The sequence below is a fragment of the Oncorhynchus gorbuscha genome, linkage group LG15 (genome assembly GCF_021184085.1).
Source record: "Oncorhynchus gorbuscha isolate QuinsamMale2020 ecotype Even-year linkage group LG15, OgorEven_v1.0, whole genome shotgun sequence".
Classification (NCBI taxonomy): domain Eukaryota; kingdom Metazoa; phylum Chordata; class Actinopteri; order Salmoniformes; family Salmonidae; genus Oncorhynchus; species Oncorhynchus gorbuscha.
In genome coordinates this window covers 76,059,589-76,075,866 of record NC_060187.1, presented here as the reverse complement: position 1 = coordinate 76,075,866, position 16,278 = coordinate 76,059,589, and the positions used below count along the sequence as shown (strand labels likewise).

At 41.9% G+C, this 16,278-nt stretch overlaps 2 protein-coding genes across 8 annotated transcripts in view; both read left to right on the top strand.

Annotated features, from left to right (window-relative positions):
- LOC123996407 (ETS domain-containing transcription factor ERF-like) overlaps positions 1–4,573 on the top strand; it is a 61,678-nt gene extending 57,105 nt beyond the window's left edge. For all 4 annotated transcript variants that reach the window (XM_046299794.1, XM_046299793.1, XM_046299796.1 and 1 more), the window contains one exon: positions 2,003–4,573. In XM_046299794.1, coding sequence (XP_046155750.1) covers positions 2,003–2,835 — 833 coding nt within the window. In that variant the 3' untranslated portion in view covers positions 2,836–4,573. The remainder of the gene's footprint in view (positions 1–2,002) is intronic.
- Positions 4,574–5,466: 893 nt separating this feature from the next.
- LOC123998057 (rho guanine nucleotide exchange factor 1-like) overlaps positions 5,467–16,278 on the top strand; it is a 56,371-nt gene continuing 45,559 nt past the window's right edge. For 3 of the 4 annotated variants that reach the window (XM_046302895.1, XM_046302894.1, XM_046302893.1), the window contains exon 1: positions 5,467–5,768. The gene's annotated coding sequence lies outside the window, so the exon portion shown is untranslated. The remainder of the gene's footprint in view (positions 5,769–16,278) is intronic. The other variant, XM_046302896.1, reaches the window with a different exon arrangement.

Here is a 16,278-nt window from a genome sequence, read left to right as displayed (position 1 = left end):
GAAGAAAAAAAGTCCCACATTGGTTTTAAGTGATACAATTGAAGTATGAAGTTTACATACACTTAGGTTGGAGTCATTAAAACGTGTTTGTCATCCATTCCACAAATGTCTTGTTAACAAACTATAGTTTTGGCAAGTTGGTTAGGACATCTACTTTGTGCATGACACAAGTAGCTTTTCCAACAATTGTTTACGGACAAATTATTTCACTTATAATTCACTGTATCACAATTCCAGTGGGTCAGAAGTTTACAAACACTAAGTTGACTGTCTCTTTGCTTGACATCATGGAAAAATCAAAATAAATCAGCCAAGACCTCAGAAAAAAATTGTAGACATCCACAAGTCCGGTTCATCCTTGGGAGCAATTTCCAAATGCCTGAAGGTACCACGTTCATCTGTACAAACAATAGTACGCAAGTATAAACACCATGGGACCATGCAGCCCTCATACCGCTCAGGAAGGAGACGCGTTCTGTCTCCTAGAGATGAACGTACTTTGGTGCGAAAAGTGGAAATCAATCCCAGAACAACAGCAAAGGACCTTGTGAAGATGCTGGAGGAAACAGGTACAAAGGTATCTATATCCACAGTAAAACGAGTCCTATATCGACATAACCTGAAAGGCAGCTCAGTAAGGAAGAAGCCACTGCTCCAAAACCGCCATTAAAAAAAGCCAGACTATGGTTTGCATCTGCACATGGGGACAAAGATGGTACTTTTTGGAGAAATGTCCTCTGGTCTAATGAAACAAGAATTTGGCCATAATGACCATCGCTATGTTTGGTGGAAAAAGGGGGAGGCTTGCAATCCGAAGAACACCATCCCAACCGTGAAACACGGGGGTGGCAGTATCATGTTGTGGGGGTGTTTTGCTGAAGGAGGGACTGGTGCACTTCACAAAATAGATGACATTATGAGGGAGGAAAATTATGTGGATATATTGAAGCAACATCTCTAGGCATCAGTCAGGAAGTTAAAGCTTGGTCGCAAATGGGTCTTGTAAATGGACAATGACCCCAAGCATATTTCCAAAGTGGTGGCAAAATGGCTTTAGGACAACAAAGTCAAGGTATTGGAGTGGCCATCACAAAGCCCTGACCTCAATTCTATAGAAAATGTGTGGGCAGAAATGAAAAGGCGTGTGCGAGCAAGGAGGCCTAGAAATCTGACAAAGTTACATCAGCTCTGTCAGGAGGAATGGACCAAAATTCACCCAACTTATTGTGGGAAGCTTGTGGAAGGCTACCTGAAACAATTGGCCCAAGTTAAACCATTTTAAAGGCAATGCTACCAAATACTAATTGAGTGTATGTAAACTTCTGACCCACTGGGAATGTGATGAATGAAATAAAAGCTGAAATATTCTCTCTACTAATAAAGTCCACCTTTCACATTCTTAAAATACAGTGGGGATCCTAACTGACCTAAGACAGGGATTTTTACTCGGATTAAATTTCAGTAATTGTGAAAAACAGAGTTTAAATGTATTTGGCTAAGGTGTATGTAAACTTACGACTTCAACTGTATATTCAAATATGATGGAGCCAGGGTGTGCGAGTTGCGCTTTTCTATTATTTAGTTGACTTCACGAAACACCTGGACTTTACACACGGCCAAAACAGACACATTTTCTAAATAACTGGATTTCTCTTACCACAGTCCCTTTTCCTTTTTCATGGACAGTATTATTTTATTACAGTGGCATAACTATTCTGATATTAACAGGATATTTGAATTTGGCAGAGAGCATATCTCTCATCATGTTAATATATGTTGTGAACCAGTTGAATGTGTGAATAGGTCTGGCAGGCATATAGTCTAAGATCAGGGTTCTATTCAAATCAACAGCGCTCTCATTTTGCCCCAGCGCATAGCTGTGGATTTGCATTGCTAATTATTGCAGAGCATAATTAGTGAACATGCTTGGATGTGGTATGTCAGGAGACCTTTACCCCTTCAGAGAGCTAACCTCTGTCTCTGTGTCTCTGTTCTCTTCCAGCCGCTCCCTGTTACTCCAAGCCCCCGTCCCTGTTGGGTCCTTACCCCCGCAACCCTCCCTTCGATTACCCCTGGGGCTTCAATCCCTACCTCTCAGGGGCCTTCTCCCTCAACAACTGCCCCAAACTGCCCCCAGGCTCCCTCTACCCCTCCCACTTCTACCCCAACCCGCTGCAGACCAGCCTGGGCCAGCTGCCTCACCCCTTCTCTTCCCTACTCCCCCCGGGGGAGGTGGCAGGAGGGGGGGAGAGAGGAGCAGCGGGCCAGACTGGGGTCACTAACGGCACGGCAGGTGGGCAGCCCAGACTCTGCCTGCCTCCTTTCCCTGGTGCTCTGTCGCTGGGCCGGACGGACATTGGCAACGGGGGCTCTGTGGGTGAGAGGGAGAGAAGGGAGACCAATACCCCAGGCATGGGGCTTGGGTTGGGGCTAGGGTTAGGGTTAGGGCTGGGTCTAGGAGGGATGGCTCTTGGTGGTGGTGCTGGGGGGCGACAGAGCCCATCGGAGCGGCGAGGCGGGGTGAAGCAGGACCCAGAGTCAGACTCGGACCTGGAGATCACAGATCTGAGTGACTGCAGCTCAGACAACGAGCCTGACTTCAGCATCACCAAGGAGACCAGGCTGAGCGTTCGATCACAGATCCTGGTGGAGGGGAAGAAAGGGGGAGCACTGCCACCTCTCTCCTCCCTCCCTCCCCATGTGTCCCCCCATCCCCTCAAGAGCCTGGTGCCCCTCACCCCTCCCCCTCCGTCCCTCCCTCTATCCCTCTCTCCCTCCATGGCTCTGGTTGAACGGCACAGGGAGACAGAGACTCTAAAATTGATCCAGAGCTAATAGATTATAATAGATAACTCTCGTTCTCTCCTCTTCTCTCTCTCCTTCTCTCTTTCGCTCCCTTCATCTGTTATGTTGTCCTTTATTTGAGCCATCTTGCCCCGTCTCTGTTTTTTTCTTCCTCTCTCTCGCTCTCTCCACCCTTCTTCTCTCTCTTTACATGTTGACTTGTCCAACATAGCTGAGATAGTGAGCTTGCTGATTTCAGACATTACTGAGAGTGTTCCATGTTTCAGATATATGTGTACTACTTATTCATCATGTTCTCCCACACATTTTATTGTCTCAAGGTTTCAGTGATGTTTTGAGCTTTAACAGCATTGCACGTTGTTCTGTGCTATTCATATGTTACCGTGTTACTGCAATGGGTCCATCAAACTGCATAAATATAAGTCAATGTATAATGAATAACATTCAATTATAATACTAGAACAATAATAAACAACACTACAATACACACACATAAGATTAATTGCAATAATGGCCACATGAAATGATATCTGAGAGAGATATTACTTTGGTTTTTTGGGGATACCTTTTCTTGGGTACCGGAATGTATTTATCTGTTCAGAACATAGTCAAACATTGCCAGCTGGTGGTCTTTATAGGAGGCTGCTACAGTTAGTTGTTTGTTGGGAAAAATGATCATCCCCCAAATCCAAACAATTAGTCATTTTGCTCTGCTAATGTAATGCTCTGGTATTGTAATGCACATTTCTAACTCCATATTTGTTTGTTTGTTCTTGCTTAATGCCAATTTCAATTGCTTAACTTTCTTCAGTGAGAGGGAGAGAAAGAGAGAGCGAGGAAGAGAGAGCTGGACAAATCTAGAATTTGTATCAATATTTCATTGTATATATTTTATTACGGTGTACATTTCATTATTATCAACATTATAAAAGTTAGCTGTGTTGGTGTGATTTAATTACGTATTTAAATAATGTTGGGAAATTGACAAGTATAGGTGTATTAAAGTTTTAAATTATTAACAGCAGTCAGAGTATCTGCGCTGGAAAGGTGTTTTTTCTATGAGGAGGACTCATATATGGGGAATTGTCTCATATTTTCTCAACCCCAGCTAATTGTGCCCTTTGGTCATTTTCCAAGATGCCCTTTGGGTTTAAATATTCTGGTAGTGTTATTTTTATAGTTAGCATTCACCCAGTGTAACTGTTCTGTCATTTCTCAAATGGGAGTAAAATTGGTTTCAGCACATTCTTTCAACTACGAAAAAAAAAGGTGGATTATTTTTGAGATGAAGCTTTTTATCCATGACAACATTTAGGCAATAGCTCCCCTTGTAGAAACTAAAACAAGAGGTACAAAGTATCTCAATACCAACTAGGGACACAAACCAACTTCTCCATTCCATGTTGCTCACTTTGAAGCACAGAGTGCATACTAACTACCCCACATTGTACAGATTCATATGGTATGGCTTGTAACAGGTGGCGGTGTAACATTAGGTGTGAAAGCCCTATTGTAAAGGTCATGTAATTCTATATTTGTTGGATTCTACCAGAAATCTCTGTTTCATGATCTCTGTGTGGCATTTACCAACACCGCTGTAAATACTCTTTCCTTTGTGAATGTATGTGTAAACACATCCAAAATGATCATGCCGTGAAATAATGTCACATTTCTTTGTTTTATTGTAAAGAGAAAAAAATGGAAAGAGCAAAAATAAGAAAAAAATATTAATAACTTCTAAAGCAATAAACATTATTCTGGAGATTGGACTGTTCTTGGCACTGAACTCATTGTGTGAATGTGTGTGCTTTACACAGTAAGAGGCTCCTATAGGCCTGCTTGAGACCCCTGGTGTAGAGCATCCTTTCTCCACAGGGTGGCGAACCTGGACCTATATTACAATGTAATGACCTGATCTAGTCTACAAGAAACGTTTGCATTATATCATGGAAGGGTTTGATTTCATGAGCATGAGTAACAATTGGCAATAGTTTCCCATAGTCTTATTTTTCTTGCATGTGTAATTGACTGAGTTCAATGAGTTGTAATAGTCAGGGTGATGGGACAGCATATACCATATAGCCTCCTCTCCCAATGATATTATGTCATGAAAATCTGCCGCCTACCTTTTAAACGTGTTGATGAAAAAGTCTGAAAATTGCATAGTTTTCCCTACATAGTGTGCACTATAACGTGAATAGGGTGCAATTTCGGATGCAACTGGAAGCACAGCCACAGTAGTAAAGGCCGGATTGAAGAAGGGGAATGAAGATGACAAACCAAGATAAGTGCATGCCCTAAACTTTCACAAACAGCCAACACTACCTAAATCGGAATTACTTTGTGTGATAGCCTATTTGTGAATTGTGAAACATATGAGATCATATTTCTAAGTGAAACAGAAGTTTACGAAACAAAAGCATTGCCTCTACTGGATATACCTAAATGTATTTATGGATGCACTCCGTGTTCCATACCAAACTGTTAAGTAATTGACATTGTGTTCAATTCCATAAATAATATTTTAACACAGATTACCTTATGTGTGGAAAGATGATCAGTGAACTAAAATGTTGCTACATAAACACATTGAAGATGCATTGAATAACTGTTGATACGGTTGACTCCCATGGGTGAACGAGGGGAACGAATACCGTGTAACACAATATTGTATGGAAGCCCAACAGGAAACAACGGGATGGGGAAAGTTACATGAAAACCAGATTTTGCTTAACTGGATCATATTGAAAACTGTATTATTATATCAAAGTAATATATTTTGACATCGTCATGCATTACTTTGCCAGTGGTTTATTCAGATAAAAAATTCAGTGAAGGGGAAATTGTGCACTTGAACTTGTACTTCCGCGTACAATGTTTTTTTCCAGCGACATACGACAACTTTCGAACAGCAAACCATATTAGACGTTTGTCAGTCTTTTTTGTTGTTGCTGTATTTTGAGGTGAGTACCACGTTAAAACATTTTGCAAATCTATTTAACACGTACATACGTTCGATGCTTAGTTACTTATTTTTTTTAAACTTGGGAATTAAGGAAGTTATTCCGCGAGTAAAGGCTTGTCTCTCGCTAGCCAGCTCTCCAGACAGCCTTTAGTTAGCGTCTAGCTAAAGGAATGTTGTGTTTGGCTACAGTCTAGCAGAACACCTTGTTCTCTCGAGTCCCCAAATCAGGTGTTTTAGAGTTAATTAAAAACTATTTTATTTACAAAGCAAGACTTGCTGAAGCATACTGGTATTTCAAGGGTACGTGTCGGGTCGCTAGCTAATTTGTTCAATCAAGTGATATTTTTTTAGCAGGCTACAAAGTATCGCTATCCGTCATGTTATAAAAATGTTGCAAGAAGCAGAATTTGTAAAATGACTCGCGACATTGTAGCCTATTATTTAATGTAATTCTGTAACTATAGCAGTTATTGCTAGCAATGCGCCCAGGCCTACATGCGATCATTTGCTTGCCTATGTATTTTTTTCCTGGTATTCCAATGTGACATTTAAAACCTAAAAAAGTATACTTTATCAAATAACATTAATAGCGCATGTTTGATTGAGTTGTTAAACCAGCCTAACGTCTGATTGTTATTTAGACATCATTATACTGATTAGATTGTTAATCATTATAAAAAGTACATAGCCTACTAATAGCAAGATGTGTGAGATTGTACCAGTAGGTTTATCTGTAGCATATTTCTCCTGCACTCCAGTAGAACATTATTTTATATTTCTATATGAAAAGTACAGCAGCTACACAAACACACATCTGTCACTAGAGTCCATCCCACTTTTGGCCTTTTTGCCTCTCCCCTCCCCTTTGACTAACTCCCCTCCCCTTTGACTAACTCCCCTCCCCTTTGACTAACTCCCCTCCCCTTTGACTAACTCCCCTCTCCCATCGACTAACTCCCCTCTCCCATCGTTCTGTTTAATCCTCTACAAATCCAAATGTATTGATTGCGTACACAGATATGCAGATGTTATCGCAGGTGCAGCGAAATGCTTGTGTTTCTAGCACCAACAATGTGGTAATAGTACCTAGCAATAATCCACAATATAATCCAATAATTTCAAATAAATAAAAAATATCAGAATGAGCTATGTCAATGTCCGGAATATATATAAACTGGTATAGACAGTATATGAGTAGAAAAGGTGGGTACAGCAGTAGTTGTATAGGATGAGCCATGACAAGAATACAGAATGTACGTATGAAGTGGGTAAAACAGTATGTAAACATGATTAAAGTGACCAGTGCTCCATGACTCTGTACACAGGGCAGCAGCCTCTAAGGTGCAGGGTAAAGTACCAGATGTTAGCCAGCTACTGTAGTAACAGTGACTTAGGTGACTTAGAAATTCTGGGATCAAAGATCAAGAGAAAAATATACATGATCAGACCTAGAGGGTTGGGCCAATATCCATAGTATGATTTGTTCAACACTTATTTAGCACTCTAGCTTCACAGCCTCAGTTGAACTCCCAAAATAATTTTGTCTATATGTTACTAAGAGACTGAATTGGACCTATAACACATCAACATTGTGAATGCTGAATCAGTAAAAATGTTGCTTTAGGTGCTATGTAGGACCTTTGCTCAGAATCTGAACAGCACTCTGTCTCAAGTCCAGCCATGGTCTGTTGTTATGGGCCTGTAGGTTGACCTGTAGTTGTTTTGGAGTAGTTCTGTGTCTGAACTGATCAGATGAGACGTGATGCTGAAACGGCGGTTGGGCTTGGAGCTTTGTGATGTGTCAGCGGCGACACTGAACTACAGAGGCTTCCTGTCTCTTAGAGGAACAACAACATGTTGCTGTCATCCCTTTCTTTCTCTACCTCTGCAAGTGCAGTCTTGCCTGAAGCTCAAAGGGTACCGTCTCTTCTTGTCTCTCTCACACACACACACACACACACACACACACACACACACACACACACACACACACACACACACACACACACACACACACACACACACACACACACACACACACACACACACACACACACACCAGGGCTGGGCTATGTATTGAATTTGATTATTTGAATTCATGTTTTGGCGCGATATTCCAAATGCCTGTATCGCAAGAATCAAGGTATTGTTTATTTTTCGTTTATGTCCGCTTATTCTATTGTCTTTTTGGTCTCATCCTTTGCTTCTTCTGCTGAGGCTGTGTATATTTACACACACAAACCCCGCCCCCTACAGGCCCAGCTCCTCCCCCTATCACAAAGCCACTCCCCCTACTACTAATAACAACAAAAATGAGAGATCGCTTCCTCTCTGACAAGCGGTTTTAACTCGCTGTTTGCATTTGAGGTTTGGTCCAACAGAATGGGTCATATGGAGACTGAAACACATTTAGACATTATTTTACTGTAATATAGGAGTTAACCTTTCTAACTATATCATTTTTATGTCTCAACTCCGCAAATTGAATGCAGAGCAGACACTACTGAAACAGGAGTATCAATGAACGTTGGTTATGGAAAATTAATGCTCAGTTTGTCGCTCGCGGTGGCGTTGCGGTACCACATACTGCTAGCAGCGTTTTAGCCAAAGACTGTCATAGCATAAAACAACATTATATAAGGAATTTGTTTTCATTCTCATTGGCAACTCGTTCTCATTATGAGATAAGATATCCACTAGATTTTATTAACATCTGAACACAGTGGACAGGCTAGCATGTCGTTCAAACAGTTGGAGATGGACAGAAGGGTGTGTTAATAACAATTAAACTTTTAGACCTTGTTAGCAAGCAAATAGCTCCAAGTTGGCTAACGTTGAAATATATAGATTAGCTGGCTTCTCGCTAGCACGTGGGCTTGTGTTTGAGAGATTGTTCATGAGACCTGTGTTAATTTTCTATATGCCTGCTACAAGAAGTGGGTACATTCAGTAATGACATGTTTCTGATTAAATTTGTAACAAAAAGGGCATTTTCATAGACAGATTTGAAAGCCAGATCAGTTATTATTGCAAAAAAAGCAGGTTAAACTATTTAGATTAAATCATTAAATAATAAGTGGGTCTTATGGTTGTGGAAGGCTTATATTTAACCTAGGTATAATTTCACTAGCCCTGAATTCATTAGATTATTGCTGGCTGTTTGAAATGCAGTGTTTTTGATAGAGATGCACCGATATTACATTTTTGGCCGATACCAATATTTTCCTTGCCAAAAAAACAATACCGATAACTGATATTTAAAATTGTATCTGCCTTTTAAGCATTCTTGTACAGTTAAATAGTTAACACACACACGGACGCAGTGGTCTAAGGCACTGCATCTCAGTGCAAGAGGAGTCACTACAGTCCCTGGTTCGAATCCTGGCTGTACAACATCCGGCCATGATTGGGAGTCCCATAGGGCGGCTCACAATTGTCCCAGCATCGTCCATAGGTTTGGCCAGGGTAGGCCGTCATTGTAAATAAGAATTTGTTCTTAATGTTCTTAACTGACTTGCCTAGTTAAATAAAGGTTACACACACCACACTGACCAAAAGTTACGTATGTCCCCGTTACCAGTAAAACACAATCAAAACCTATTTCTTTCACATTTACATGCTGTGCTGTTTCGTTGTTCAGTTGTTTCATTCTCATCCAGGATTTCTATGGAATGCCGTTTGGGTCAAAAAAGATACATGGTAAATAACACTATTTGACGTGGCAAAGAAGCTTGTTGACCAATCTGGACCTGAATATGACTGCATGTCACGTGGATGTTTTGGAGCTTGGGTATTGAGTAGACTGATACCCCATTTCATTGATCCCCAATCCTTAGGTAAAGCTGTACAGTGCAATATGAATGTCAATACACACAATAGGCTGACTGGGGAGGTGATTTCACACAGTCACAGCCCTGCAATAAGAGCTACAATGCTAACTCTACACAGTTGTGTTCTGTGGGTGTCAGAGAAGACTGGATCCCTCTAATGGGATCGATATGACAACAGCCATTAAAAGTGCAGGGCGCCAAATTCAAAACAACAGAAATCCCATAATTAAAATTCCTCAAACATAGAAGTATTTTACACCATTTTAAAGATAAACTTGTTATATCCCATCACAGTGTTCAATTTCAAATGGGCTTTTCGGCGAAAGCACCACAAACGATTATATTAGGTCAGAGCCAAGTCACAGAAAAACCACAGCCATTTTTCCAGCCAAAGAGAGGAGTCACAAAAAGCACAAATAGAGATAAAATTAATCACTAACCTATGATGATCTTCATCTGATGACACTCATAGGACTTCATGTTACACAATGCATGTATGTTATGTTCGATAAAGTTCATATTTATATCATAAAATCTCAGTATACAATGGTGTGTTATGTTCAGTAGTTCCAAAAACATCCAGTGATTTTGAGAGAGCCACATCAATTTACAGAAATTCTCATAATAAATGTTGATGAAAATACAAGTGTTATGCATGGAACTTTAGATACACTTCTCCTTAAAGCAACCGCTGTGTCAGATTTCGAAAAAGCTTTACGGAAAAAGCAAACCATGCAATAATCTGAGTACGGCGCTCAGAGACCAAACAAGCCAAAAAGATATCCGTCATATTGTGCAGTCAACAGAAGTCAGAAATAACATTATAAATATTCATTTACCTTTGATCTTCATCAGAATGCACTCCCAGGAATCCCAGTTCCACAATAAATGTTTGTTTTGTTCGATAATGTCCATCATTTATGTCCAAATAGCTACTTTTGTTAGCGCGTTTTGTAAACAAATCCAACCTCACGAAACGAGCAGACAAAGAGCAGACAAAATGTCAGCAAGTTCCGTTACAGTCTGTAGCAACATGTCAAACGATGTATAGAATCAATCTTTAGAATGTTTTTAACATAAATCTTCAATAATGTTCCAACCGGAGAATTCCTTTGTCTGTAGAAAAGCAATGCGAGCTAACTCTCACATGAACGAGCATCACGAGCTTGTGGCATTCTGCCAGACCACTGACTCAAAGAGCCCTTATGAGCCCCTCCTTTACAGTAAAAGCCTTAAACAAGTTTCTAAAGACTGTTGACATCTAGTGGAAGGCTTAGCAAGTGCATCATGACCAATATCCAACTGTGTTTTCAATAGGGAATGAGTTGAAAAACGACCAACCTCAGATTTCCCACTTCCGGGTTCAATTTTTCTCTCTCAGATTTTTGCCTGCCATATGAGTTCTGTTATACTCACAGACATCATTCAAACAGTTTTAGAAACTTCAGAGTGTTTTCTATCCAAATATCCTAATATGCATATATTAGCAACTGGGACTGAGTAGCTGGCAGTTTACTCTGGGCACAAGCTACTCAATACTGCCCCCAGCCATAAGAAGTTAATAGAGGAATCCCAGTGCTTTATTAGGCCTAGTGTAGTTACAGCTGAGGTACATTGAGCTCAGTAACTAGGCCAGAGGGTTTCGACCAGACAACAAGCAGATGGTAGAATATATCCTTTCTACCCATAATGCAACAGCTGTCCCTCTGGACAAAGGGTAAACTACTAGTCGATTCCCTGTAGGCCTACTTGTGTGGCTTACAAAATAAACATCTCAACATGTCTGAGCACCTTCTAACCAAGAACCATGTGGGTTCACCAGTGTGTGCGCACTGTATGTCCTTTTGCAATTAGCCTAGTGTGCATTCCAGACGACAGTTAAATGAGACGTGTATTTGTAATAAGTGGAGATTGTAACGACAGGGTGGGTGATGGTTCTCAGGTAGCCTAGCTCAGGGTTATTCTCAGGTAGCCTAGCTCAGGGTTATTCTCAGGTAGCCTAGCTCAGGGTTATTCTCAGGGTTATTCTCAGGTAGCCTAGCTCAGGGTTATTCTCAGGTAGCCTAGCTCAGGGTTATTCTCAGGTAGCCTAGTTCAGGGTTATTCTCAGGTAGCCTAGCTCAGGGTTATTCTCAGGTAGCCTAGCTCAGGGTTATTCTCAGGTAGCCTAGCTCAGGGTTATTCTCAGGTAGCCTAGCTCAGGGTTATTCTCAGGTAGCCTAGCTCAGGGTTATTCTCAGGTAGCCTAGCTCAGGGTTATTCTCAGGTAGCCTAGCTCAGGGTTATTCTCAGGTAGCCTAGCTCAGGGTTATTCTCAGGTAGCCTAGCTCAGGGTTATTCTCAGGTAGCCTAGCTCAGGGTTATTCTCAGGTAGCCTAGCTCAGGGGTATTCTCAGGTGAACACAGGTAGCTCTGGTTTACTGTCAGCTTGTACAGTAGAAGTGCTTATCTCTCTCTCCTGTCTGTCAGTGTGCTGTGTCAGCCCTGTAGCACAGCCATGTAGTTCAGAACTGTCCAGGACCAACCCATTGTCCTCTGATATACTAGGTAGAGGCAGGGGAATGGAACTGAAAATGTGTGCAAGGTGGTGACATCCCCAAGCCCTGATTGAGTCTTTGTAGTATGGAGAAGATGTGTGTGCACATACAGTATGTACAATTAGATTATGTTTGGGGTATACTGTTGTCTGTGTGTATTATGTCTTTGTGTTAGGCCTTGTGTTTTTGTGTGTCTCTTGTGTTGGCTGACAGGCAGACAGGCAGACAGACAGGCAGGCAGGCAGACCGGTGTGACATGGAAACAGCTCTACCCCTCAGTCAGAATGTGAGTCAGACTGGTAGAGAACAGGAGGGAGAGAAGGAGCTCTTTCATTCCCAGGGTCAGGCTGGAAAAAAATAGACTGGGCTTCATGGACTGTGTTTACTCTTGGGGATGGATGGATGGATGGAGAGAGAGGGATAGGGGTGGGTGGGATAAGTGGAGGTTTAGACACACACACCACCATCACGAGAGCAAGCAGCCTGAATTGACCATCCATGTTGACAGGGCAACAGGGCTGATGAGGTTTCTAATGTAAACAAGAGAGAGGGGGCCCTAGTTGTATACACATTATTTTCTAAAAGTCTGGTTAGAAAAGGGGGCGACAGAGCTATATGACTAAATATGACTAAATCTTAAGATTAATTATTAGGCCATTTTCACTGAGAAATGTAACAGAAATGTCCAATAATGATGCTAGCTGCAGTATGTGGTTCATGGTGCCTCAGTAATAGAGCGATGTTAAGATGGAGGATGTGAATGCAGCAGGACTGTGTTGCATGGTTGGTGAGTTATGTGGGCCGTACCGTCATGGAGGGGCGGTGGTATTGCTACCTCCATGTTCAGAGCCAGCCCAGATTGGGATTCTGGGAAAGCTCTTCCAACACTCTGGCCGGACATAGCTGCTTTATGTGCTGCAGTCCTCAAGTCCTCATCAGCCACCACTGGTCATAGGGGTGGTGAAACGTGGCCTGCCAACACAATCACACACACACATACATGCCTTCTGAATGAATGAGAATGTTTCTCCACGACCCAAATGGTAATCAAAGGCCTCTGTGTTTGGCCTGCGCAATTACCCTACTATCCAGACACACACACACACACCAACACACATTTGGAAGCAGTTAAATAGGCAGGAGGCTCACTGCAAACCCATTCCATGACAGTCGATTGGCCCTCGTCTATCCAATGTTTCCATAAAGCATGAAAAAGTTACTTCTTACATGGCGAGAGCGAGAGAAAAAGAAGAGGTATGGAAAGTAATGCCAAGGAGTTGTTGGGTATGGAAGTATATTTTGCCTCTAACTGATAGGCAATCGGGACAGAATGAGATGCAGGGGATTTAACACACTACTGGTGTTCTAGGGGTTATGACTTTTTTGAGTTGCTAGTCTTATGTTAGCCAGTGCGTAATGGCTGTTAAATGACATAATTGGCTCTACTGTTCTGGTCATGAGGTAGTGGGGCGGCAGGGTAGCCTAGTGGTTAGAGCATTGGACTAGTAACCGGAAGGTTACAAGTTCAAACCCCCGAGCTGACAAGGTACAAATCTGTCGTTCTGCCCTTGAACAGGCAGTTAACCCACTGTTCTTAGATCATTAAAAAATAATAATTTGTTCTTAACTGACTTGCCTGGTTAAAAAAAAATGAGTGACTGGCTGTATTGGAGTGGCCATACCAACCAAGATTATTGAGTTGAAGGTGGAGAGAGAGGGGAGAACAGAGTACGGGGAGGGAAGGAAGAGAGCGAGAGACACAGACAAAGAGGGATGGGTAGAGAGGATGTGGTATGAGGGCATATTCACACCAGCGCAGCTGTTTCTATCACACCTCCTCCTGACACTTCTGTCTCTCTCTCCCCCCTCTCCTTTTTGCCCATTCATTCTCATCTCCTTTGTCTCTCGAGGTTCTTTCTTCTGTCTTATATCTCTCTCTTTTTGAACGTCCATCCATTTAGGTCCTGAGTCTGCTATGTTGATTTGTGATTGACAATCTCTGTTTACTCAATACTATTTTCTGCTATGTAAACAAATGTACGGATTAACCCTACAAATACTTACAAGGCCAGGCAGTAAACTGTTCTAGTACCTAGTTATCTTAGATGATTTAATCTGTTGACATTGAGTAATATACACTACCGTTCAAAGGTTTGGGGTCACTTAGAAATGTCCTTGTTTTTGAAAGAAAATGACTTTTTTTGTCCATTAAAATAACATCAAATTGATCAGAAATACAGTGTAGACATTGTTAATGTTGTAAATGACTATTGTAGCTGGAAACTGCTTTATATTATTTTTTATTATGGGCCTCGTACAGAGGCCTGTGTTCCAATGGCACGTTGTGTTAGGAAATCCAAGTTTATCATTTAAAAAGGCTAATTGATCATTGGAAAACCCTTTAGCAATTATGTTAGCACATCTGAAAACTGTTGTATTGCTTCTTTAATCAGAACAACTGGGTTCGATTACAGGCTCAAAATGGCCAGAAACAAAGAACGTTCTTCTGAAACTCGTCAGTCTATTCTTGTTCTGAGAATTGAAGGCTATTCCATGCGAGAAATTTACAAGAAACTGAAGATCTCGTACAACACTGTGTACTACTCCCTTCACAGAACAGCGCAAACTGGCCCTAACCAGAATAGAAAGAGGAGTGGGAGGCCCTGGTGCACAACTGAGCAAGAGGACAAGTACATTAGTGTCTAGTTTGAGAAACCGACGCCTCACAAGTCCTCAACTGGCAGCTTCATTAAATAGTACCCACAAAACACCAGTCTCAACGTCAACAGTGAAGAGGCGACTCCAGGATGGTGGCCTTCTAGGCAGAGTTGCAAAGAAAAAGCCATATTTCAGACTGGCCAATAAAAATGGGAAAAAGAACACAGACACGGGACAGATGAACTCTTCCTAGAAGACCAGCGTCCCGGAGTCGCCTTTTCACCGTTGACGTTGAATTGTTGGGAAGGGCCCGTAAGTAAGCATTTCACTGTTAGTCTACACCTGTTGTTTGCGAAGCATGTGACAAATAACTTTTGATTTGATACGCACCCCCCCCCCCCTGCACACATGATGGCAGTGAGCAGTACTAGGGCCTCACTGTGCTTCTCACACCTTCTCTCAGTTTTACCCACGTGACCTTGACTCCTCTCTCTGTTTCTCAATCATCTTTCTTCGGTTAGTTTCGTTCATGTAATATTTGCCAACTTCCTCTTCTGAGTGACAGAGGTGATGAGCACAGGTCAAATAAAGAAAAGGGTGTCACTTCTTAATCGGACCCCTGACCTTGTTCTCCTCTGCCATGATCCATGCTCTTTTCTAGCTTCTCTTTTTTTTTGTGCCCCATTTCCCCCCCCCCTCCCCTCTTCTTCATCTCTCGTCTTTGATCTCTCGACGTGACTCTTGCAGACAGGTCGAACAGGAAATGGCTATGTTTCCTGAGGAAATTACACCCACTTCCTGTCTGTGTGCCTCCCGCTCCTTTTCTACTCAGGCGCCTCTGGGGACACCCTCTCGGAGCCAGGCCAGGGCCATAGGACCCCGGAGAAGCTCTGACTCATTCAGCCTGATGAGAAGGCCAGATAAAAAGAGCACAAACACAGCTAGCTGCCTTTAGGGCTCTGCTCTATTTCAGGGCCATGCTGCCATAGTGGCCCAGGGGACCAGACACAGGCTATTGTGCGGGACTGGGTGTTTGGGGTGAAGAGTGACCTAAACTGACACAATGAATGAATGTTTGGTACTTAGAAATGCACCTACTTTCTGTTTTTATATGGGATGAAAGACTGGCTTCTATGATTGATAGATACTGTAGAACCCTCGTTCTCTTTGTTGCTTTTATTTTTACAGTATTATGACTCACCAGTTACATAAGGGCAGTGGTGTCAAGTACTTAAGTAAAAATACTTTGAAGTACTACTTAAGTAGTTTTTTGGGGGTATTTTTGCAACTTTTACTTCACCACATTCCTGAAGAAAATAATGTACTTTTCCCATACATTTTCCCTGACACCCAAAATGTACTCGCTACATTTTGAAAATGGTCCAATCCACACACTTATCAAGAGAACATCCTTGGTCCCTGGTGCTGCCTCTGATCTGGCGGACTCACTAAATCAAATCTTATTTGTCACATACAAATGATT